General features: G+C 36.0%; 1 protein-coding gene across 2 annotated transcripts in view; it reads right to left on the bottom strand.

Moving 5' to 3' along the window:
* The window catches only part of LOC150075332 (chitinase domain-containing protein 1), a 104896-nt gene that overhangs the window by 60027 nt on the left and 17197 nt on the right, over positions 1–27672 (bottom strand). For both annotated transcript variants that reach the window (XM_090388263.1, XM_090388262.1), the window contains exons 3-5: positions 18365–18556; positions 8106–8286; positions 877–983 (exon numbers count right to left, since the gene is read on the bottom strand). In XM_090388263.1, the coding sequence (XP_090244389.1) occupies positions 877–983; positions 8106–8286; positions 18365–18556 (480 nt within the window). The remainder of the gene's footprint in view (positions 1–876; positions 984–8105; positions 8287–18364; positions 18557–27672) is intronic.

The raw sequence follows: 27672 nt of genomic DNA, 5'->3' as shown, positions 1-27672 counted from the left end.
AATGCAGTGTCTTAGTGAGTCGAAATTATTGTCATCACGTGTTCACTGATATCTAAACATAGAAACATGAATCACCTGTTTTTCTGCAATCAGTCTAAATAACACATTGATTAGACGGTATTTTTGCATTTTATCTCAGGGTGAGTGATTTTTACTATGAATAAAATTTTGTTTCGAATTAGGCAAAAGTGCAATAGAACAGCACAAAATATTAAAAACAGCTTTCAGATATGATGCTATACATTGTTCAAAGACTTTTCAGTGGAGAGTTTGAGGGGGACTGCTTGTCTGTCAAACGTGATCCTCGCTGTGGCTGCCCTTCGATTTCAAAACTAATGATTTAATCATTCATGTTTGTGATCTGATCAGGAGTGATTGAAGTTTAACTATCCACAAAGTTACTAGTGAAAGTGGCATTTCTTATGGGACATAATTAATCAATTTTAACACAAGATTTGGGAATGTGACACATTTCAGCCAAGTTTCTGCCTTGGAGTGTCACAAGTTCCCATATGTCTGGATCTTTGTCAACATTTTTCTGCTGCTTCTAATGCTTCTGCAATTTCTGGAAGTTGCAAAAGCATTAGAAACTGCATACAGTATCAAGAAAACTACTTCAAAGGAGATTCATCCAAATAGCCAGTAAGCTTCATCATTTCCCAAATATTAGTTCAGTCCCCAAACGTTTTTGACTGCACCTTGTATATTTAAATTTTTACACATTTGGTTGACTTGTGCCGACTTTTGTTTGTACTGTATAGATTAAGGTAAAAAAACAAAATTTAAAGTTTTCATTCTTTCAGATCATCACTTATATATCATTAAAACTCTGCTTATAATTTATAAAAAATATAAAGCAGTTTAAATTTCACATACTTGAGCAAATGTGGCCAGCTCACTCCCCACATTTTCAACAGCTTCCTGATCACTGAATAATTTATTTAAGTCTCGATATGTCCAATTTTCAAAAATTACTCTTGGAACTGAAAGAAGAATTTTTCTTTTTTAAGCAAAATTCCATACGAGAATAACACAGCATGAATAATGTAATTCTCATTTATTTATAGCATTTTGAATAACTTATACCTGAAAAAAATTTATGCAGCATTCTGGGAGTTACATATTTAAATTACCCATGGTACTGAAAGAAGAATTTATTTTTTTAACATTTTCTGGAGTACATATGTAAATTTGTTTTGCATGTGTGGGCTCTGGGAGTAAATATATTAATTTATATTTTCCAGGGTCATTTTGCATATGATTCAAATGTGCTTAAACATACAAACTATTTGGAAATCTTCCAGTACATGCTGCCATCTGATTTATACCAACTAACAGCGCACACAGTTTTAATAGACGGCAGCACAAAAGCAGTTTCAAAAACCAAAAGAGGAGATTGCACCAGTCAACTGTTGTTTTTTAATTTGGGTTTACAAAACCTGAAATTTTCTGGAATTCAGAACAAGAAATTAGTCAACTTGATTACATAATAATTAAATAGATATAGATATTACTACATTAAAAAAAATAATAATAATAATGAATTTTTTTTTTTTACAATTTTAATGATTTTTACAAACTTTAACAATTTTTTAAAAAAATTTGATTCATTTTTAGCAATAATTTCATTCTAATGTTAGGCAATCAAGTCAAAATAAGAACAAATTAACATTTAAAAACATTTAGTGAAAGTTTTAATTTTTTTCCATTTTCTTAAAAATTCCACAAAAAAAAAAAAAAAAAAAAAACCCTTCCACTTCACCCCTCTGTTCGTTCAAAATACCCGTCCAGCTGAGCCTTAAATTTATTTAGGCTATCAACTTCCACAACAAGGGATGGAAGTCTGTTCCACCAACCAACTATCCGCTGGCTAAAGGCAAATTTCCGCACATCTATCCTACATCTGTCTTTCCTCAATATGAATTTATGCCCTCGCAGGTGATCACTCTGAGCAAGAGGCAGAATCCATCAGCATTGAGCATGCTCAAACCATTCAAGCCTTTATACACCTCTATCAGATCCCCTCGCCGGTGCCTAGTCTCCAGACACTAATTTGCAAAACTTAAGCTTTTCTTCGTAAGAGCAACCCTTTGTTCCATTCACTAATCTTGTTGCTCTTCTCTGTACTAGTTCCAGCAGCTCTACATCCTTCTTGAAATATGGCCTCCAGACCTGTATACAGTATTCAAGGTGTTGCCTGACCATTGCCTTATATAAGGGAATAATCACCTCCTTATCCCTGCTAGATAAATTTCTGTATATCATTGATAAGACACCATGAGCTACTCTTGCAGCCTGTCTGCACTGTTCAGAGAACTTCATATCTGCCTACACAACTACCCCCAGGTCCTTTTCATTCTCTACCACTGTCAGTTTTTTTTTTTTGGTTTTTAGGAGCATTAGCAACTAAGGCCATTTTGCTCCGGGATATGCGGTGGTCATTCCCTGACCTTCCGCATCCTCCGTATTTGGTGGTGATGGGCTCAAACCCCGGTCTAATAAAGAAGCGTGTGCCATGCACTGCTGCTCCTTCCCACCTGGCTACGGAGGCACCTACCACTGTCAGTGTAGTACCACAGAGTTGATACGTTGCTCTGGGGTTGCTGTTTCCCATATGTAGTACTTTACATTTGTCAATGTTAAACTTCATTTGCCACCTCTCAGCCCATTTGCTCAACCGTTCCAGATCCTGTTCCAGCAGCATAGCATCAGTATTGTCCTTAACAACCCTGCCAACCTTTGTATCGTCTGCAAACTTGGACATTAAGCTTGATATACTATCATCAATATTATTTATAAATACAGAAAACAATAATGGACCCAACACTGAACCCTGAGGGACTCCACTAATAACATTAGTCCACGATGAGCAGTGTCCATTGATTACCACTCTGTCTTCTCCCTCTCAACCACCCCTTTTATCCATAGCAGCAATTTGCCTCCAATGCCACACTGCTCCAATTTGTGCAGCAGTCTTCCATGTGCAACAGTATCAAAAGCCTTTCTAAGATCCAAGTATATAATATCAAAGTTATTCCCTGCATCCAGTTCTTTTGTGACTGCATCATAGTATCCAATCAAGTTGGTCAGGCAAGACTTCCCCTTAACAAAACCATGCTGTGTCCGAGCTATAACTGAAGTCTTGTCTAGATGATCCTGCAGTGCTTCTTTAACCAGTGCCTCCATTAATTTTCCTGGAACAGAAATTAAACTCACAGGTCTATAATTACTCGTGTCAGCCTTTCATCCTCCTTTGTGAATTGGGGTCACATTTGCACATCTCCAGTCTATGGGTACTTCCCCTGAGTCCAAGGAAGCTCTCATAATTATGGCTAAGGGTTTGCTTACTTACTTTGCTGCCTCCTTTAATATAACTGGATAGATCCCATCCACCCTAGGTGCCTTTCTTGTGTTTATCTTCAACAATTTCTCCTCCACTTTACTCTCAGTTATTACAAGATTATCTAGCTTACTGCCAGAGTTGAATACACTTCTGGCATTCCCCTGAACAGTTGAACCATCGATATCAAGTGGACCAATCTGATTAATCCCCTTCCTTCTAGAGTTTACATAAGTAAAGTACTCTTTACTGTTTTTCTTTGCATCCCTTGCCAAAGATTTCTCGTAATCTGCCTTCGCCTGCCTAACCTCCTTTGTAACTTGGTTACAGATCAACTTATATCTATCATAGGCTTCTGTGTCACATGTTAATTTATATGTATCCCATGCATTTTTCTTCTCTGCTATATGTGTCATTAGTTAATCTGACATCCATTTAGGCCTAAACCTTGAACAATATTTCTTAGTTGGTAGGTAAAACCTAGTAGCTTCCAAGATAAGTTCTTTGAATGCTTCCCATTTTGAATTTGCTGTTGGTAACATCATCAGTTGATCCCACTGTATAGAATTTAAATACTGTCTCAGACCATCGTAGTCGCCTTTACGAAAGCAATAACCCTTCCCTTTACCCCTGATGGTAGTTACCTCTTTGAGTAAATCCCACTTCAGCACACTGTGATCACTCCCACCTAGTGGTTCATTTATCTGCAGATTCTTAATGCATGAAGAATCACTACTGATAATCAAATCAAGAGTATTACTCCCTCTAGTTGCCTCCCGAACATGCTGATGTAGAAAACAATCATCCAATAAATCCACAAAAGCCTTGCTAGTGTGTGAGTGACCAACCCACAATTCCAGTCAATATCTGGGAAATTAAAATCCCCCATTATAAGACTCTCTGATTTACTGGCCCACTCTATTTCCCTGTACAGTTTATTATATTCATCAGAGTCATTAGGCCTATAGCACACTTCTACTCTCAATTTTGATCTCCCAGTGCTTATGTCACACCACACTGACTTGACACTGCACTGTCCAGCAATGTCGACTGGCTTCACTTCTTTTGATTTTATGTGTTTCTTAACTAATAGCATAACCCCTCCTCCCTTCCTATCCTGGCTATCCTTTCTGTAGACGTACTTCCCAAATTCCAGTTCTGCATTCCTTATATCTGTGTGACACCACGTCTCTGGTATCCCAACAATATACGCCTTTGATGCTTTGAGCAATACCTCAAATTCATTTACCAAACTCCTAGCATTGATGTACAAGCAAGTATACATGCACCTGTTCTTTTTCTTAGCTACCATAACACAACCCATGTGTTTACCAGCAGTCTCTGAAATATTCTGCATCTTGTTTTCCAGGCTTCTGCTCATTCCAATAGAAGCAGTGCAAGAATCACTTTCACCTCTGCCAGTGGCTACTGTTACTCTATTAGTCCTTATATCCCTCCAAGCTAGCAGTTTTCCGACCCATGTAACACTGCCTCGATAGCTTCAGCAAATATTCTTGCACCCTTTCTATTTAAGTGTATCCCATCCTTATAGAAGCAGTCGCTTCTGTTAACAAGTACAGACTAGGCTGAAAAAAATTTACCCCTTGAGCCTTGCACAATCTTTCCAGAGCCGAATTGGTCGACAAGGCTCTCATCATATACTACCTCCTATCGTGTCTGGGCAGAATTGCAGACACTTTCAAATTCAACCCTAATTCACGGCTTTTTTTCAACAGTGACCTGTACTTTTTAAGTAATTCTGCCGGTCTCCTACTCTTAATATCATTAGTGCCACCTTTTGTGCCCTTAAAAGATGATATCCGCTCTACAACGTCATCAACCTTTGCCCCTGGCAGATGGTCCTGTTCCACCTATCCTTTTTACAAAGCATGTTCCCCGTTTCCCTGACAATAGAGTCACCAACAACTACTAGTTTCTGTGGGACCAGCGCATTCTGCCTTGGGGTTGCCGGTGTGTTGCACGATGACCAAGTGCAACCTCTGGCGTTGATGTGAGCAGCTGAGAGCTTGATAGGCCCCTCACATTAGATTCTTAACATAGTGGGGTGTAAACAGTCAGCAAGCAGTTAATGATAGTGAAGATCACCGATACAATGTTCCACATGCACCAGGGGGTCCAAGTTCCTGCCAATGAAACATGCCCCACACCATACAACTGCCTGCACCGGCCTGCACTTTTGATACCATGCATGACAGATCAAGAGGCTCATGTTGTTGATGCCAAATCTGTACACAACCATCCACGGTGTGGAGTAAATAATGTGACTCATCCAACCAGCACACCTTCTTCCAATCTTCTAACGTCCAACTTGCATGCTCTTTGCACCAGGCGAGTCTTTTACGCCGACGAATCTTGGTTAGCAGAGGATGCCATAGGGGTCATCTGCTGGTACAGCCCATATGTGCGATGCATGGTCATGCCAGATACTGTTCCGGGTTGGCCCATGTTGTACAGTCAGTCCTCGTATAGCACGATAGTTGTGTTCCTAGAAACCCTCGTGCAATGTAAAATCGTGCAATATAAAAAACAGGCCCTATGGGAAAAATAGGGTTAGGTGCTGACCACCCAAGATTGAACACATATTTGTAACCAAAACATTACCAAACACAATAAATAATCGTAAAAAAAAATACTTACGTATTTTATTACGACTATTATGTAATAAAATATTGCTACTGCTTTTGTTTCTATCGTAAGCAAATTTTTTTTGTTTGATTTTCTATCCAAACAGATGACAGCTGTTCCATCTCTTCCAATTCTTGGTGTCTTAATCTAATGGATTTTAATTACACTTTGAGTTGTTCCTGCTATGAAAGTTGTTTTTATTTTCTCTGCATTCTTTGTAATTCTTGGCATTGCCTCATTTAGGTCTGTAGCACGTGCAATATCACATGGTCTTTCATTTCGCTCAAAGCGTTTCACAATTTCATATTTTTTCTCTATCGACAGAGGCGGACTGGGCATAAGCCTTACCGGGGAAACCCCGGTGGGCCGGAGGCCAGTGTGATTTTGGCCATAAACCGTAGTATGAGGCCACTATAAATTTTCCCGGGTAAGAATTTTTGACCCAGTCCGCCTCTGTTTATCGATATTGCTTTTCTTTTTCTCTCTGAATCTGCAGTGTCCTCTTCACACCTTTTAAGTATTTTACTCATTTTTAGGGAATAAAGCGCAATTACAATCCAAGAAGGCACGCTTCATACACATAAACAAAGCTGCGCGGATATAGCAACTGAATAAACAACACCATAAAGGCAGAGATAAACTATTAACACCTCACATTTTACTAAAGCACATTTCTAGGGGTTACTGCCATAAAACAATAAAAACAACTTCCAGTTGAGTTTCTGCTAGTGGAATCTGTTATAAACTGGTAGTAAACTCAATCTAATTGCATTTGAGATAATACCGATAGCTGGAATTGTGTGGGTTTTTACCTTATTATGGTGAAATGTGTTTCCTCTTCACTGATATAAAAAACATAAATACATTTTCGGAATCTCCTTTTCATTCGTATCGTGTTGCGTTCGGTTGGGGTGATTCTGCGTTCAACTGCCATTTCTTGTAAACACAAAGGTGAATCATGCATAAGCGAATTCAGTTCGTGTTATATAAGATATCGTTCCCCTATTTATAAACCGTGTATGATCGAATTCACATAATGTAAACACATGTTATACAAGGACTGACTGTATTGGGTAGTCAACTCCTCAACAGTGCTGTGCCTGTTCGCCTATACAAGTGGTCGGATCTGGCACTCACCTCTAACATCAACCTTTCGCTGACCTTTGCAGTTTTACCATTGGATCGTTGTTTGACCCTTTTTATGCCAGTTCTGGTACACTTTAACTACAACGGCTCTCGAACACCCCACTAGTTCAACCATTTGGGAAATCGAGGCACCAGCTCTTAGAGCGCCCACAATCTGCCCTTTATCAAAGTCTGATAAATCCTTCCTTTTACCCATAACGCTAGGAATTTTACTACCTACTGAAACACTGACACCTTATCTATGCTATGTAGGTTGACTAACTGCACACTCTCCTACCTCACGTGGTCAATCGGTCGCATTCAGTTTTCATAGGGGGGTGATCATAATTCAGTGATTACTCAGCATATATCATGGAATATAGGAATAATGTCCTATCATGAAATGTTCCGACATCTGTAGTGATGCCCCATAACCACTCTCAGGCTTCTAAACTCCATTCAAAAGAAGGAAGTTAGGTTAATTGATGACCCATCTCTTACAAAGCCTTTTCACCCTCTGTCTCATAAAATGTTCTGTTTCTGCTGCATGCCTTTTCTCTAAATTCCATGGGCACTGTTCTTCTGAATTGGTTTCTATAATTCCACCTCCCTCTTCCAAACTAGTCTGAACGTGTGCTGGAACCAGGCAGCATGCTTTTACTGTCCAGCTTCAAACTCACAGAATGAGCTTGAAGCTGGACAGTATTGCTTCTCTTCTTCTTCTTCTTCCTCATTTATTCCTTCAACTTCCATTTTTGGAACAACCTCTCTTCACATGTATTTTCTGAAAATTACAATCTAAACATATTCAAGTGTAATGTCATCAAGTATCTTATTTCATCTTCTCGACCTTCAACCCATTTGTGGTACTAAGTACTATATCTTCTAATATCTTTCGTGTTTGGGGTTTTCATTTAAAAAAAAAAATCTGTATACATTAAAATTTATGTGAAATGCAGTATAAATTTTTTTAAGAAAGAATTATGTTCTTTACCTAATTTAATTTTCTTATTAACTTTCCTAACATCTTGTATCCATCCTTTATCCACATCATGTTTTCCTTCAATGACACAACCATTTCCACCATTTTTTGGCTTTAGCTGCAGCCACACTGGTGAGAGTAATGTAAACTTTGTTCCAAATAGTTTTGCTATGTCATAACCATGACTGTTCCACTATAAAGAATAAAATGAGAGGTTAGGAACACATCTAAAGTAGAAATCATTTGGATCTGCATTCTTTTAGCTATACTGTTCTTAAAGAATTTAATCATTAGTGTATTAACTTTCCAGTAGTTGTGCCTCTAACTACAATACAACTGCTTGTAAAGTGCCTATTTGACCTGGTTCTATTTTAATCATAAAATGTAATTTTTAGCATTTTATTTTGAACATAGAAATTGTATTTTATTAATTATAATTTACAAAATTTATCCCATTTCTCATTGCTTCAACTTTCTTGTACTGTACCTGTAAAATCAACTATAACAGAAGAAAAAGTGATTTTTCACTCATACCTCTATTATATTTTTCTTCAGTCAGTAACTGGGATTTTCATCCTGAAAAACTGCAAAATATGCAATTTTCAGAAAAATACACCAATTGGGTTAAATAAGCCAAATTACAGAGTGTCATAGGTACAGGGTTCATCGTCTTATTTACCCCACCACCACAATTCAAGGAACATTCACATAGTAGCATCTATTATGTTCAAACTAATTATAAAAAATATGCATGGGTACATCCATGTAGCATACTGATATTATACTGGGCTCAAACCCTTATAATCAGTATTAAACTGAAATAAAAACAGATATTTACACAAAAACATCAAAGATAAATGCCGAGGAAAACTCAGCAAAGAGGTCTAGTTCCACCAGGACAACATGCCTGCTCACAATTCTGTCATTCCCATTTCTTCAATGCTTCAGTGCAGGTGTGAAATCTTGGACCATCCACCATATTCATCACATCTTGCACAATCAGATTTTTACCAATTTCCTAATTTGAAAAAATACATGGGTAGCATCCGTTTTCCCACCAACGGTGACATCATGCTGCAGTAGAATGCATTCCTGGAGGCCCAAAAGCAAACTTTCTTTGCAGCTGGAATCAACATATTGCAGCACTGGTGGCAAAAGTGTATTGACTCCAAAGGTGACTATGTTGAAAAATAAAATGTTACCAAACTAGTCAAATAAACTCTTCATACTCAGACCATGGACTTTTAAAATGCCCCTGCACATCAAAAATTATAAGAAAACAGTTAAAATGAAAGAGAAAGATATTTTAGAAGTATAGAGTAAATATGTTGTTATTTGCTAAATGAATGAGCTGAAGGCATTACTGAACAGGGGATACTATTTCTGTTATTGTGGTAAAAAAAAAGGTCATGGAAAATGTCAAGTATAGAAAGGCACCAGGTGTAAATGAAATCAGACCTGTGTTGAAATTGGAAAATAAAGTCACTGTGATTACATTACATTATCCAGAGTTTGTTTTCTGAGGTTCCAGAAGGCTACATCAATTGTATCAATAATACAAATAAAGGGGAAATAAAACTGAATGTGAAAATTAGAGGAATTTTACTCCTTGGTGTAATAAGTAATATCTATGCAAGCATTTTAGAGAAAAGAACTATAAGTACTATTGATTAACTCTAACCTTTGGAAAGAACATTCAAGCTAAATGGGGAATAAAATTTTTAATAAGATAATTTCATTATCATCAAATTAATCTTATTAATTTGATGTTAGTTATATCAAATTATACTGATATTATATCAAGTTAATATCAATATAATCTGATATAATTTTTCTATAATTTGTCCTACATCATATATTTATTAAATATTTGTACTAGGACAAATTATAGAAAAACCACGAGAACATTACAAGAATATGTAGTTTCATCTTAGAAAAGCATAAAACTAAGTTTGGAGAAATCTCTTTCAAATTTTATAAACATACGGCATCAATGATGGTCTTTCAAGGGAAAGAAATAGCTTGTGAAAAAATAGCAAAAGCACTGGAAATCAGTTTGGTTAAACTCAGCATGAGACATGCCTAGTGGTGGACTAAAAGGAAAGTTGGATCACGGTATCAGCAAGCATTAGAGGAATAAGGGCTAAAGCTCTAACAGAAAACAGGACAAAATAGATGGGAAAATAGTAATGGAAGGCTGACAGTCCAGAAGGACTATGTATTATCACCCATATAACTGGATATAACAGGTTATGATGGTGATGATAGTTATGGAATTCCCCCATTCTGAGATTTTTAACTATACACAAAACATTTTTCTGCTTTTCTGATATTTATTTTACATATCTTTCTCAAAATCTTCAATATTTTTCTGTAGACTCATTTGTATCACAGCCATCTTTTTTTGATTTCAGGGATTTGTTAGTTTCCCCCCACACTAAAAATTTCTTAAAAAATTCTGTATCTGTAAATCAAACCAAATAGTTCCATATAATTATATTTCAAATATCAGTTTTTAAAAGCAAGGCCATTCAAAAGGAAAAATTAAATGCAAATGAAAACATTAAGGCAATGTTTCTCAACCAGGGTTTGGCAGAAAATCATCAGACTTTCGTTAGTAATTGTGGAATAAATAAATAAAAATTTTGAAATACCAAATATTCCTCAAGATATGGAAAATTATATTAGGGATGCCTCTGTGGAAAAAAGGTTGAGAATCATTGCACAGAGGCACTGTTATTATTAGATAATGCATCCACACATCATTCTCTAATTTTAGAAAGAAGCAATGATTGCAAGATCAAATGTCTTTTCTCAATTCCTAACCACAGCCCTCATACTACTTATGGATCAAGCAGTCATACCTAGCTGAAAACACTTGCATTAAAGAAAGACAACCTGAAGAGTTTAATTTTTTTTTTCATAATTCTGATAGGAGCATGACATAAGTTGAAAAAAAAAGACACTGGCCAATATTAAACATTATAACAAAAAAAAAGTGCTATTTGTTATTGAGCTGCACGTTAGAATGAAATAAAACAGAGTAGAACAGTATGTGCATGAAAAAAGCCATTAAAAGATATTCTTTTAGATTTATGTGGAATTAAAGTGTTCCATGACAGTGGCAAAGAGATATTAATTTGAGAGAAGTAAAAAAGTGTTATGTTATGTTACTTTTGGTTTTTAGGAGCATTAGCAACTAAGGCCATATTGCTCCGGGGATATGCGGTGATCATTCCCTGACCTTTCCGCATCCTCCGTATTTGGTGGTCACGAGCTCGAACCCCGGTCTAATCAAGAAGCATGTGTGCTATGCACTGATGCTCCTGCCCACCTGGCTACGGAGGCGCCAGTAAAAAAGTGAAGAGGCAGATATCAAATTGTAACAGAAGTAATTTTCTTCCAAACAGCAATTCACTCTGTACAAATTGCAAATCTGCCCTACCACAGAATATTGTTCCCACATCTGGGGTTGGTTGGTTGGTTGGTTGGTTGTTTGTTAGGAGTTCTATGGTGCATCAGCATCTAAGGCTATTGTGCACCAATCCCACATCTGGGGTGGTGCTCTCTCAGGCTTCTAGATTCCATTCAGAAGAGGGCAGTTAGGTTAATTAATGACTCATCTCTAACAGTCTCTCCACTCTCTGTCTCATAAACGTATTGTTTCTTCTGCATGCCTCTTCTACAGATACTTCCATGGGCACTGTTCTTCTGAAATGGCTTCTATAATTCCCGCTCTGTCTTTCAAAACGTCCAAACACGTGCCGCCACTAGTCAACATCCATTTACTATCCATCTTCAAACTCACAGAACCCACTTTTCATCTTCCTTGTTTATTCATTCAACTGCCGTTTTCTGGAACAACCTTCCTTCATACGTATTTCCTGAAAATTACAGTCTACAGAAGTTCAAGTCTAATGTCAACAAATATCTTCTTTCTTTCTTCTCAACCTCCAACCCAGGGACGGTACTAAGTACTATAGATTTTAATACCTCTCGTGTTTGGGGTTTTCATAAAAAAAAAAGAAAGAAACAGCGAAAGAAAAGAAGTTCAAGGGGAAAAGATCTGCAAGAAAAAAATTATAGACTGAAAGGATAGAATTCATGAGATACCTGGTTCCTGAGCAACATAACACTGTCACTCCTCTCGCTAGCGGATAAACCCACCGCTTGGCAGGTATATAGGTACAATGCGTCACTGCATTCATGCAAATGGTAATTCAATGTCAGTATGGATAAACGTCTTGAGTTAACTGACTTCGAAAGAGGGATGATAGTGGGTGCCCGACGCACAGGTCACTCTATCATAGAGGTGGTACAGAAATTGCACTATTCCCGTTCGACAGTATCAAGAGTGTATCAGGAATACGCCATTTCCAGAATAAAATCTCATCGTGGACAGTGTTGTAGGCAAAGAAAGGTGGTGGATGAGCATGGCTGTCAACGTCTGTCTCGCATTGTTTCAGGCAACAGGAGAGTGACAGTGGCACAAATCACCGCCGACTTCAACGAGGGAGGTGACAGAAACGTCTCCACCAAGACCATTAGACGATCACTAGCCACAATAGGTTATGGAAACCACTGACCCACCAGAGTTCCATTGCTATCACCACAATAGAGGACTCTATGCCTCAACCGGGTGAAAGAACATCGGCACTGGACTTTGGATGATTGGAGACAGGTTTACTGGTGCGATGAGTCCCATTTCCAGTTATTTCGAGTTATTCCTGTGGGTGCATATCCAGCGGAAACCACACGAAGCTATGGACCTCCTCATGACAACAAGGAACTGTTCAGCCAGGTGGATGGCTGGCGATGGTCTGGGGAATGTTCAAGTGGCACACATTGGGACCTCTGGTATGTCTAGATGCATCTCTGAAAGGTCCAAGTTATGTGTCCATCTTTGCATACCTTCTGCATCCCTTCATGGTCATTTTGCACCCACAGGGCAATGGACTCTTCCAGCAGGACAATGTGCCTCCCCACAGAGCCTTGGTGACTAGAACATGGTTCAAAAGGAATTCTGCAGATTTTACCACCATGGAATGGTCTCCCCTTTCACCGGATATGAACCCTGTGGGGCATCTTTGGGATGCTGTGGAAAGGTCTGTTCGAGCTTTGGATCCAGGAATGCGATGGAATTGTGGACAGCAGTGCAGCAAGCATGGATGGAAATATCTGTGGAATGCTTTCGTGAACTAGTGGACTCAATGCCACACCATGTGACTGCCCTTACCTGAGATAAAGGTGGGCCTACCCGTTACTAGATAGGCATCTCATGATTTCTGTCCACTCAGTGTACAAAGGGCAGAAGCTCCCTTGGCATTCTTATTAAATTTGCTAATTTTGAAGAGCAATTCAAAAACTATTTTTAAGCTCTAAAGGAAATGAAGAATGACATTCTGAAACAGCAATAAAATACAACCTTTACTGAAAAAAAAAAAAAAAAAAACTTAATATGATAGCATAGCTTAATTTATTATGGTACTCACTTTTTTTTATATAATCTGCAATTGATTGAATAGGGTGGATGATAATTTTAATTTAAATTAGGAGTAAGTAAGTTGGGATTTAAAAACAGAAGGTAAAATATGCGCAAGGAAGTAGAAGTGCACATCTTCGTCCTTGGTTGTCAATATTAAAGTTGAAAATAAATGGTTAATACTGGAGGCCAATAGCCATAACAAGTGGCTTTCGTTATCCACGTCTTCAGTTGGCAATGATGGGTTGAGAGTGAACACGTGTATTTAAGAAAGCTAAGTTCCCATGATGCTCCTGGTTACATGTGGAAATCTGAGGTGCATGCCTGAGATTTCCACATGTAACCAGGAGATTCAAAGCCGGTGCGCAATGTTGTAAGGTAGTTTGGTATTTAATACTTGGAGATTGGAATGACAGCGGAACCATTCTATGACTAGGGCTTCATATTGGAAGATTTTAAAACTGGATTTTAATTTGATAACGGGAATGGCTGAGTCTACTAAGAGGGTGTGATTGTGAGATTGAACATGTGATGCTAGTTCTGTGTTGGTTTGGCCTGTCTTAAAACTATTGTAGTGGTAGTATGCACATGTGTTTGATGTTTTAACAGAACCATATTTTTAAGTTGTGCTACCAATGTAACATGCATTGCAGTTAGGTTGACATTTTATTAGGTAAATAATATTGTTCATATCGCTGATATGATATTTTTGTGTGTCTTTGTATGAATTAAATAATGAGCCAAGTTTATTATAAGTTGAGAATGTGAGGGTGATGTCAGTACCTTTGAACAGTTCCCCCCCGCATATTCAAAGGTACCGACATCACCCTCACATTCTCAACTGTTGTTGTTGTTGTTATTTAGATTTTAGGAGCATTAGCAACTAAGGCCATATTGCTCCGGGATATGCGGTGGTCATTCCCTGACCTTCCCGCATCCCCCGTATTTGGTGGTGACGGGCTCGAACCCCGGTCTAATCAAGAAGCGTGTGCTGCGCACTGCTGCTCCTTCCCACCTGGCTACGGAGGTGCCTCATTCTCAACTTATAATAAACTTGGCTCATTATTTAATTCATTACAAAGACATACAAAGACATTACAAAGACATAATACAAAGACACACAAAAATATCATATCAGCGATATGAACAATATTATTTACCTAATAAAATGTCAACCTAACTGCAATGCATGTTACATTGGTAGCACAACTTCAAAATATGATTCTATTAAAACATCAAACACACATGCGTACTACCACTACAATAGTTTTAAGACAAGCCCAACCAACACAGAACTAGCATCACAAGTTCAATCTCACAATCACACCCCCTTAGTAGACTCAGCCATTCCCATTATCAAATTAAAATCCAGTTTTAAAATCTTCCAATATGAAGCCCTAGTCATAGGATGGTTCCGCCGCCATTCCAATCTCCAAGTATTAAATACCAAACTACCTTACAACATTACACTGGCTTGGAATCTCGTGCACCCGAGATATCCACATGTAACCAGGAGCATCATGGGAACTTAGCTTTCTTAAATACACGCGCTCACTCTCAACCCATCATTGCCAACTGAAGACGTGGATAACGAAAGCCACTTGTTATGGCTATTGCCCTCCAGTATTAACCATTTATTTTCAACTTTAATATTGACAACCAAGGACGAAGACGTGCACTTCTACTTCCTTGCGCATATTTTAAACCCCAACTTACTCCTAATTTAAATTAAAATTATCATCCACCCTATTCAAACATCAATTGCAGATTATAAAAAAAGGTGAATACCATAATAAATTAAGCTATGCTATCATATTAAGTCAATTATAAATGGTATTTTAAGTAATCTACAATTATCAAATTGTCAAAAAAAAAAAAAAATTCCCAGTCCCTTCAAAACAACAATACAATTGTGGAGGACTCTCAACATGATTAAACTTATAGTTAACATTTATCACATTAAAATTTTATGCCATGTTAAAACAATTCATATTTTATTTGATTTGAACCCTGTATTCAATTTTGCCTTGCATATAAGCATTTTCTGAAGAGTTTCTTTTTCCTTCATGATATTTTTTCCTAATACCATCTAAATTAGCATATAATATTGTTGGATTATGGGTAGATCTGCTTTTTTTTTTACGAACTGTGATTTGAAAAGATTTACATATCATTATATTCTATAATTCAGAATTTCATTGTACTGTAGTAAAAATTAATTTTTTTTTTTTAAATATTTCTTTTGATGAAAATTATACTACCCAACATGATTTTTACCTCCAGCAAATCAATGGTTGTTTCTGGTCAAGTTTTACGTATAGAATTTAAAATCAATCATAAAAATTTCCTATCATGTCTCAGTTTTAAGATATAGATAGATATAGATATCATTACTGTTTGAAATACAATTTTTAAACTTATTAACTTTTGGTCGGTTTTGTTTATTGGGCTAAAAGTTAAGCAAGTACATCATTACTCTTCTTGCAATTCAATATATAGTGTATGATAAACTACGCTACAAGAATTCACCTTCTGTTCAAATTTACCAATTGCTTTTACTGTTTTTAGATTAATGCATTGTTAAAATGGAGAAGATAAAGCACAGAACTTACATCGATCACCCAGACAACTTCTGCTATGTTTGTGAACACTTAACCCAAAAACTCAGAGGAAGAAAATATACGTCACAAAAGCTGCATATTCATATTCATTGTACTTCGGCTGCAAGATCGGTGAGCAAGAAAAAAAATTTGGCTTCACATATCCGTTGTATTACTTGTACAACAAACTTAAGACTGTGGTTATATGGCAAGCTGAGAGCATTACCTTTTGTTGTATTTACAAAAGATATTTCCAAAAAGAGCAAGCACTGCATCAAATATCCAAATATCCCATCAGCAATTAGGCCAGTGCCACATGGTAAAGAACTGCCAGTACCTGTCCACCAAAATATTGGGGTATTGGAAGTAGTGATGAGGGTACAGATTGTTTGTTTGTTTGTTTGTTTTTAGGAGCATTAGCAACTAAGGCCATATTGCTCCGGGAATATGCGGTGGTCATTCCCTGACCTTTCCGCATCCTCCGTATTTGGTGGTGACGGGCTCGAACCCCAGTCTAATCAAGAAGCGTATGCTACGCACTGCTGCTCCTTCCCACCTGGCTACAGAGGCGCCTGAGGGTACAGAAGAAATCATTTTACCAGATGTCGCAGACCCATGCACTTCGCATGATTTGGACTACGGGCCAGAAAAAGACAAGGCCCCACACTGCACTGAACAAGAAGAATTAACTTGGGCTTACCCATAGAGAAGGCTGAATTACTCGGATCCAGACTGCAACAGTGGAACTTACTCACCAAAGGTACAAACATTACAATATACTATAAGCGAAATTAAGAGTTTTCAAGATATTTTGCAATGGAAAATAACATGTCTGCAAAGACGTCGTTGGTCTTATGCACGAACTGAACATTGATCACAATATCTCTGAATGGCATTTGTTCATTGAGGTGTCAAAGCTAAGTTTTAAAGCAGTATTGCTTCATAATGGAAATACTTTACCATCAATTGCTCTTGTTCATGCTGTTGGCCTGAAAGAAACTTAAGATAGTATGTCCCAGATTCTTGCTGCTATACGTTACAATGACTAGGGTTGGAATATTTGTGGTGATTAAAACCTAACCTAAAAAGTGATCGAGTGCTTGTTGGGTTGCAAGGTGGTTTTACTAAATACTGTTGTTTCCTGTGTTTGTGGGATAGTCGTGCAACAGCCAAACACTACATCATACAACGCTGGGACAAGAGAGATGAACATATTCCTGGCAAAAGCAATGTAAAGTATGTTCCATTGGTTGATCCACAAAAGGTTTTTCTTCCCCCTTTACACATCAAGCTTGGACTGATTAAGAATTTCACTAAGGTACTGGATAAAGAAGGTAGAGGATTAGCATATTTACTGAAAATGTTTCCAAATCTATCTCATGCAAAGCTAAAGGAAAGAATTTTCATAGGTCCTGAAATACAAAAGCTCCTAAAAGATGAAGAATTTCAAAGAAACCTGAATGATGTTGAATTGGCTGCATGGAGATCTTTCAAGGCTGTTACACGGATTCATCGGAAAGAAAAAAGAAGAGAACTATGAGCAATTGGTGATAAACTTGCTGAAATGTTACAAGAACACGGGGTGCTGAATGTCATTGGAAATGCATTTCCTTCATTCCCATCTGGATTTCAGTCCTGAAAACTTAGCACATGTCAGTGATGAATAAGGAGAGCGCTTCCACCAGGATGTATCTGCAATGGAAAAACGATACCAAGGTCGCTGGGACTCTGCCATGATGGGAGATTACTGATGGTAATCTCCCATCATGGCAAAGTCATTGAGTGGGAAACACATCTAAGTAACATATATTGTGTGTATTAATTACAACCATATATGCCGATTTGTACAAAAACAAGGAATTTAAAAAATGCATATATCTTTTGGTGTAAAAGATATATGCATTATATAGATATATGTAAAAGATTGATAATTTCATAATCAGGACATTAATTTTGTTCAGAATTACAAACTTTTGTTCCAGAGGTATGATGAAAAAAAAAATTTGTCGGGTGGTGTTGTTAGACCATCTAATTTTGTTTATACCTAAGAAGACTACACTTTAAAGAGGGAGCACAAGGAAAATCTGAATACCTTTTTGTAAATTTTTTTTAATGATTTCTTACTAACAATAAAAAATTAAAAAAAAAAAAAAACAAAAAAAAAGCACTGAAAATGAAAAACTACTCACAGGAGTCACATATGCTAATACATCACCATTGAAATGTCGTATAAGTGCTTGTGAAATGCTGTAAGACTGATGTTCTTCTATAATATCTGTACTTTTGGGATTTTCTAATAAGAAGATCCTCTCTTCATTTCTTGACATACCAGTATCTGTCTTTAGGTCTTTGCCAAGTTTTTTACTCTGATTATCATCAACCTAGCATACAAACATATTCTTTTAAATAATTTAATATATGCTGATTAAATTATTTATTTCAAGCACTTAACGAAAATGAAGGTGCAGACCCTTAGCAAAAGGAAGTCATAATTTATCAATAAATTTTGTCTTTATAACTATCAAAAAGGAAGGTTTGGTATACTACAACTATCTAGATACAGTTAAAGTGGAACATTTTATATAAATAAAGTTAAATTTGTAAACTTAAAACCTGATAAAATGAAAAATATTAAATTATATATTAGGTTACAATGAAACAAGCATTTATTATTAATTTTGTTCATTGCTTTCCTTCAGCAATATTTGGAAGTGAAACAGATTGTAGATATAAATTTCCAAGACATGCAAAGCTATTTCTATAACTTTACATAATAAACCCAGACCTTTTTACACCAAGTGACTTTTTTTTCCCTCTCTCCATAAAGACTGATGCTGAATAAGTCTGGGTTCCCTACATCAGTTTTCCTTTATTAATACTTATACTATCATTTAATTTATTTAAACTTACTTATTGAGTCATTTAAGTAAGCTTATTATGCATAGTAAAAATATGCACAAACTGAATTCTATATTTTTCTTTATCATATGTTCAAGGGAAATTTTTTGTGGGTCCTTGAAATCTGTGTTACATGTGGGCAGTGGTGAGCTATAGTGGGCTCTTGCGAGCCCACTTCTTTTTTTTGAAAATTTTTCCAGCCCATTGTTGAGACAATCATTTATTTTACAAATGAAATCCTGAATGCAATTATTCAGTATCCAGAGCCAAAACTACGGTGGGGTAAGCAGGGCTCCATTCCCAGAATTTTAATGGTGCAATCGATCGGTCATTTTAAAACTGCTTCATTTTTGATTTAATTACAGTTAGACCTCTGTTTAACGAACTTCTTTATAGTGAATATTTTAAATTCCCCTTGGTAATCACATTTAAAATAGTTTCCGTTGAACAGAGAAAATTTCTATGTAACAAAGAGATTAGGAGAGACAACTTTGAATGCATTGCTCTCACCTCTGGCCTTTAGGCAGTTTAGGTAATTAGAAAGTGCGAATTAAGGGTAAAAGAGATTACCGTTTCACAATGTTAGTGGTGTCCGTAAAACCTATGCAGTCACATACCAAGAAGTAATGCTAGTCAATATGCTTTCTGTAGCCAGTCAGAGGATTAAGAAGATTCTCGACACGGATTATAGCCTCTGGTCAACCTTTGTTGTGGTTCCCCTTTACTCCGACAAACGGGCATTTTTTTTTGGAGAAATGAGTGATCTATGCCTTCCAGTAAATTTCTCCGTCTATGTTTACATGGTCACAGTAGCTGAAAATCCATGTGATTCCAATATTTTGCATAGTATTCAAAGGCAACTAATTGAGGCAACTAAGATATTATATAAACTTTAAGAAGATGAAATGTTGGCAGATTTTGAAACTTTGTCAAGCCATTCACTGGGTAGAAAATGTTCTTAAATATAATGACATACAGGCAATAATTAAAAAAAAAACTGTATCACCAATCTCCAAAAAACGAGCGCAAATTAAGGAAGATTGCTAAAGAACTTAATGTGGAAACTATAAAGATCGGTTGTGTGTTCGGGCCACGATGAGCAGCTTGTAGCTTGCAGACGGCAATTGTGGTTGGAGGAATTATCCCGCTTTCTGCAAACAATTTGAATCAGAAGTTAAATATTCCGGATTATTAAATCGACTTTTAAATTTGGAATTTCTTAACTATTTAGCACTAATGATTGATATCCTGCAGGAGCCCTTTTACTTTTCAGAAGCTTTACAGAATCACAATGGTAAAAGCATATAAATTAATTATTCAAACTATCAATGCTATTGCTAATTTGAAAAATTCTGAAGGAAATTATGAAGCTAAAATCGAGAGCATGTTGAAGTAGAAAGAATTTGAAGGAATCAAAATCAAAAGTAAAAAAATTACCTTGTGACAAGTTATTAAATGCATTGTTTTATCCTTAAAGGATAAATTATTACTGGAACAGGGTGATTTTAAATTAAATAAAGAAAATAACGATACCATTGAAAGAAATTTTAAACATATGCTACCCAAAATCATCGAATGTGAAAGAACTTTCGTCTCGATGGCAAGACAGTGAAAACTGAATAAGAAATTTGTTTTCTGATAAAATATGAAATAAAAATGAATGATTTTAGAGATTTTGTCGAAGACAGTTTATCTTCGAATGAAATTCTCTTTTCAATTAAGAAAGCCAGAAATATCTTTGAAACCATTGCGATTAGCACTGCTGAAGCTGAGTGAGCTTTCAAGGTAATGAATAATATTGTGTGAATGAATGAATAAAGTTGACAATTAAACACGTTGCAGATTATGATGAACATACATCTAAATGGAAAACCATTGCTTCAATTTGATCCGGATCGTTATGTCAAATTATTCCTCTGTAATCATCACTCGGCTATTGAGCAAAGCAGAAGATCGACAACAAATATTAATTAAGTAAATTCTATAAAGCAATTTTTAGAATAAATTTTTCTTGAATATTTGTGAAATAATTTTTTTCCATGTAATCTGTGATTTTTTTGTGTACTTTTTTCTAGAAAGTTTGTTTTTATGTAATATTTGTTTTTATATTGTGGAATGTTTTGTGATAGTTTTTGTTATTTGTGATATGGGAAATATTCCATGTTATTTTTTTATTCGCAATATTAAAATTTTATCATAAAAAAATGTATCCATTATATTTCTCTAGTTGCTAAAAAAAAAGACGAATAAAAAAGTTGCAAGTGTGCCGAGCACATGCGGTAGTTGGTTTATGCGAAACATCCTTCGCATTTCTTTTAGGTATTTTTATTTGTATATATCGATTAAGAAATAAAAGAGCTTTTTTATATTAAATATTTTATTGATCATTCACAAATTTTAATAATTTCTGGAAGACAAGATACAATGGATTTATGATAACTAAAGTAAGAGATATATACTTGCGACTGCAATGAATCTAAATGTCTCTGTAAAACAGCACCGAACAATGTATTGATCTTGTAGTTGAAGCGACATACACAGCTGATAGGAGAACCTAACGATGGAATGTAACGAAAAAAGAAATTGTTGACAAATATTTGTATTGTTGCAATCATACTTACTGCAGTAGTAACTTCAGGAAGCATGATTGTGATGTCATACTATTCAAAAATTCTAAAACGTTAGAACTCCAGACGCTGTCATATCCAGTTATCATTGTAAGGAGAGGCATGACGACCAGGTTTTTAAGTTTATTTTTTTTAGATAGACCTAGGAACGTTTTGCACATTCACTTATACTCACGGTTAAGGGGATAATAAGCCGCATTTCTCCACTCGCTAAATCCGCCCGACTCGAGATATCATACCGGTCACGAAACATGCGTCACGCACTCTAATCACACTACTAATAGTGCGAGCATGGGAAGCGCCTCTGGTGGAAGCCGCGGATGATGTCATTTCCGTGACTGATCAAATTTACTCAGTAGAAAGTAGGAAAAACTGCGAGCCCACTGTTAAAATATTCATAGGTCACCACTGCACGTGGGTTCTGAAAAAATATCCTGTTCATGGTCTATACTTCTAACTTTAGGTTATTAAAACTTTTCTTTTTTCACCAGTGGTAATTTATTTGTTCACAAACTGTATTATTTGTTTCTTTGTCCACTAACTGTACCATTTGTTTCTTTGTACACTGACTGTACCATTTGTTTCTTTATCCACCAACAGTACCATTTGGTTCTTTGTTTCATTAATGTTACAATGTAACATTTCATTGATATGTTACATTGTTTTCCACTTTATATTTCTGTATTCTCTTTTCTCTCTTCCACTCTTCACATTCTTTCGAGGAGGCATTATGTTCTCCTCTGCAACTTGTCATGATGAACCGAAGATGACAAATGAAGAGCAAGAAAAACACTGACAAGAAGAAAATTGAGTATACTGAGTTATGCAAAGTCATTAGAAAGAGACTCAGAGAGGACATACGAAAATTTTATGCAAGAAAAGTAGAACAAGCATTAAGGGAAAACAAAGGATTTAAATCGCAGCCATAAGCAGTAATACAGAAAGACAAATGATACTGAAACTGAAGAATAGTGATGGTGTACTTATAAATAGCAGAGACGCCATAATTCAAATAGCAGAACAATACTATTGAGAATTATACAAGGAGCGAGGGAATGATGCCAGCAGTGGGGAAGATGGATCACAAATTAGTAACTCATACGACATACCTGATATCCTTCCTGATGAGGTAGAACATGCTTGAAGAAAATGAAGATTCAGAAAGCCCCGGGGGAAGATGAAGTTACTGTAGAGTTGTTAAAATTGGGAGGAAGAGACATGACACAAAAACTGCCAAGACTCTTCACAAAATGCATTAGAAAAGGTGTGACGCCAAAGGAGTGGAATAATGCAATCATAGTTTTGCTGCATAAGAAAGGTGATAAATCAGAAATTTGAAATTATAGAGAATCCTGTCCTAAAGCAAGCTGGCTTTAATACAGGATTCTCAACTATGGATCACCTTTACGTAATATCACAGCTAACAGAGAAAGCAAATGAATATAAAACACCATTATGCCTGGCATTTGTGGATTATGAAAAGGCATTTGACTCTATACAGCATAAGGCAATGTTTCAGGCACTGGAAAGACAAGGTATAGATACTCCATATATTATGATTTTGAAGAAAATATATGAGAATACTACCTCCTTTATTAGAGTAGACAAAAGACAGTAGTAAATTTAAAATTGAGAAAGGAGTTCGAAAAGGAGACACAATATCCCAAAATTGTTTACTGCTGCCCTTGAGGGAGCTTTCGGAAGATTAGACTGGTCACAGAAAGGAGTCAATGTGAATGGAGAGTACCTGAACCATTTACGATTTGCAGAAGACATTGTGGTCATAAGCCACGATCCCAAAGAATTAGAGGAAAATCTTAATCAGTTATGCACAGTTAGTAAGGATTTTGGACTAAAGATGAATATGGCTAAACAAAAGTAATGAGGAACAAGTATGCCACAGAAAGGGATATCACCATTGAAGGAGCAATAATTGAAAAGCTGGAGTCATATACTTATCTGGGACAAGTTATTAGCTGTAATAATGATAAATGGCTGGAAGTCAAGAGAAGAATAAATTTTGGATGGATAGCATTCAGGAAATATAGTCACATACTGAGGAGCAATATCCCAATTTATCTTAAACGTAAAATAATGAACCAATGTATACTCCCCACCATGACTTATGGAAGTGAAACTTGGGCACTCACCAAAAGAATGGAAGAGAAGCTGAGAACTACACAGCGAATAATGGAATGAATTATATTGGGAATCAGACTATTAGATAAGAAGAGAAACATGGATTAGGAAGCAAAGTCAAGTAAAGGACATTCTTATCAAAACTAAAGAACTAAAATGGTCTTGAGTAGAACGCATAGCTTGAAGACATGATGACAGATGGACTAAGAGAATAACAGAATGGTACCCAAGAGGAGCTAAAAGAAAACCTGGAAGACAACGACGGAGATGGACAGTGAAATTCATGAGTTTGTGGGTAGTAAATGGATGGCCATTGCACAAAACAGAAGAAACTCTTTTTGAAAGTTGCTGGAGAGGCCTTCATCCTGCAGTGGATTGAAAATGGCTGATGATGATCTCCTCTGCAGTTGGAACATCTTGAAATTTGTGCTGTACAATCTTGTTGTGTATGTTCTTTGTGACCCGCATTTTGCACAGATAGTGGAACGTCTGCATACTGCTTGAGAGTGTCCGTACTTCTGATACTTAAAACATCAAACTTTTGATACTTAAAACATCAGGGTTTGGAATGTATGGTCTCAGTGGGGTTTAGGTATCCAGCTTTTACAGGTTGGGGTGTTGAAGGTCAGAATTATATTCTTTTGTTGGGATAATTTCTCCATCTCTTTTAATTGTTATTATTTTGACTTGAATAACCTCTTGATCTTTCAGCTCTTCTTTGATTTCATCTTTGGGAACACTGAGGAGGTCCCATTCAGTAATTACTCCTCTCGAGGTATTCAGGGTGGAATGAGGAGTAACTGTTATTGGAATATCTCCAAAAGTTTTGGCTTTTATTAGATGCACAGCTTGTTTTTGGTTTGTCATCTCTACTAGCAGATCCCCTGATTTTAGTCTTCTCACTATATTAGGGGAACTAACTATGCTTTCAAGAGTTTTTTGGATTTGAAATGGTGACAAACTTCATGGATTGTTCGTTCTTGGAAAGAATAATTAAGAACATCAGTGCAACTAGAGGGAGTGTCTGTTTTTTGTCACTTGGCTGTACCTGAACCCATTTTGTCTAGTTTTCTGCTAGTTTGAGTAGCAGAAACATGGTCTGTGCTTGCCATGTTTGCTCCTTTTGGCCCTTGGCTGGAGGACTTTTTCGCTATGGGGAGGCAGGAGCAGTGCTGCTAGGAGGCCAAGCGGTTGAAGTGTTAGTTGGTTAGCGCTACTAAAAATATATGAAAAAGGAAAAGAAAGGTGAATTTCCTTTCTGCGTTCTGACTTGTAGTTTTAAAGTATGGAACTGTTTTTAAATTAAACTGTTGAGAGAAAGACAGGAACTTAAAAATAACATTATTCAATTATCAAGAGCACTCTATAAGTCACAGTAATGTTGCTTGGCCTCGAAAAACACTTGGCACCCAGGGCCACAATAACATGCATTTTTTTTTTTTCATTTTATTTTTGTTTTCTTATGTACCACTCTGGCTACTTCACCGCTGTCCCCAGATGAATTTTTTAATTGTTATGGTATATAACAATTTTTCTTAATTTTTCTGAGGATATTATGTGGTTTTTGTAATTTTGGCATATCAGGGATATAGTAGCAATATTTTATTAGTCACTCCAGAGTTATGTAAAAATTGACTTACAGAAGAAATCCTAGAACGTATTTCTTACATATGTTGGGGACAGACAGTATTGTTGAATGTAACCCTGGAAAAGTCAGGTTTTGGCCGAAAGTGAGGATGCTAGAATTCAATAATTGAGTTAAGTCAAACACAGAAAGTTGCGGGAACATAATATGAATCTGTAATTAGCATTTATTTAATAGAATACAACCAAGTATCTAGAAATCCACTTTCGTATTTTATAAAAAAAAATGACATCAAAAATATTCTTTTAAGAGGAATAAAAAGTTTTCCAAAAAAATGGCAAATCTGCAGTGAGGATTGAAGGAAATAACTGAAATGGTTTAAGGTTAAACTTGAACTGAGAGAGAGAGAGAGTGTTGTATGTTACCAGCACTTCTTTTTATAATTTTTGCAGACCATTTAATGAAAGAATGCAAGTGACTGAAAATATTCAGTGTGAGAAATGTAAAAATTAGATCATTATATGCAGAAAATATTTGTGCTGTTAAATAGTAGATTGCAAGACCTTCAATAATCTTTGAATAAATTAGATATAGCTTGTAGAGAATTTGGCAACCAAATTAGTTACACAAAAACACAAGAATGAAAGGTGTTAGAGACAAGGAAAACTTAAGAGTGTAAACTAAATAACTAAAAATTAGAACAAATTGATAAATTAGTGCATCTAGGAACAATCTTTAATGAAAAGAATAGCTATGAAAATAAACAACAAAACAAGTAAAGAATGAAGCATAGGAAGCCAATTAAACAAATTAATTTGAAGCAAAAGAGAAATTATCCAAAAGACAAAATTTACTTTTATGACATAGAGTTTTCTACTCTATAGCATATAGAGCTCAGAAAGAAATAAAGGAATTGATCAAACATTAAATCTTCAAAAATGAGAGGTTTAAGGAAAATAAATGGAACTAATAGGGGAAGCAACAGCAAAACAATATTATGAGGAAATAAGAAAAAAATCTTATGGTACAGTGTAATAATTTTTTTCTAAATTTTGTAACAAATATAAATGGTAATGTGCCCACATAATACTGCAATGAAGAGGGCTCACTCTGGCTAGGACTAATGATCTAACAGGAAATTGAATGGAATGTTGACAGCCCAAAAGACTGATTTTTACTATCAATAATGATTTGCACACCCACTGGGTAACAATTTGGACAATGACAAAATAATTAAATAATAAATCTGGATGAATATTGTTGCAATTCAACCTAAGTATTAATGAATGATAATAATATATGATAATTATAATAAAATCTAATACTAATAATATACAGGTAACCCTTGTATAAAATGGTAGTTAGGTTCCTATAAAATCTCATGTAGTGTGAAACCGTGTTATACAGGACTAAGAACCAATACAAAAACTGGGGTTAAGTTCCAAAAGCTAACAAAAATACATCATTTTTTTTATAACTATCGGAAACTTAATTTTTATTAAAAATAGTAATAACTGAACAAACATCTTACAAACTGTGATAAGACTGAAAATTTATGAAAACACCTTTTCTATCTAAAAGGCTATCTATCTATTTATATAATTATATAAAGACTATTTATATAATTTCTATCTAAAATTATATAAATATCACAGTATGTCATGTCATTTAATGTATGTTCGCTTAATTTTCTTCCTCTTCATCGCTGCTAAGTGCAATCAAACAAGAATGGTTTCTCTGTTGCAGAATATCTTCACCTTCTGAACTTTATTCTGCAGCATCTAGATTTCGTGCGTCTTCTGTTCTCTTTAAAATATCAGTATTCTGGGAATGTTTGCTTTTGCTTGATAGATCTTTGTAAATTGCATGGTATGGAGCATTTTTGAAGCTCCCTTTTGAACTTTGTGTTCCTTCCAAGTCAAAGGATCTACATTAAAAAAAATAAGATTCTAATTGCTCGGCTAAGTTTATGCCTTCCTGTATGCTTTTTAGTGTAAAATTTGGAACTTCAAAATTTTCATCGGCGCTATCATCCTCTGAATTGATTTGGTTTACCTCCAATGCCATTTCCACCAAATGCGCTTTGCCAACCTCTTTTTCTACCAGTAATTTGTGAACGTCTTCAGTAGTCATATCATCAAAACCTTCCCCTCCTATCGACTTGGCAAGTTCTACTATCGCACCGATTCTGTTTTCTGCTGGTTGGACCATATTTCCTGAATGAACTGACTCTGGCCATGCATTTTTC

The sequence above is a fragment of the Mastigoproctus giganteus genome, chromosome 14, assembly GCF_048544385.1.
Source record: "Mastigoproctus giganteus isolate SK-2022 chromosome 14, ASM4854438v1, whole genome shotgun sequence".
Taxonomy (NCBI): Eukaryota; Metazoa; Arthropoda; class Arachnida; order Uropygi; family Thelyphonidae; genus Mastigoproctus; species Mastigoproctus giganteus.
This window is presented reverse-complemented; position numbering and strand designations above follow the sequence as displayed.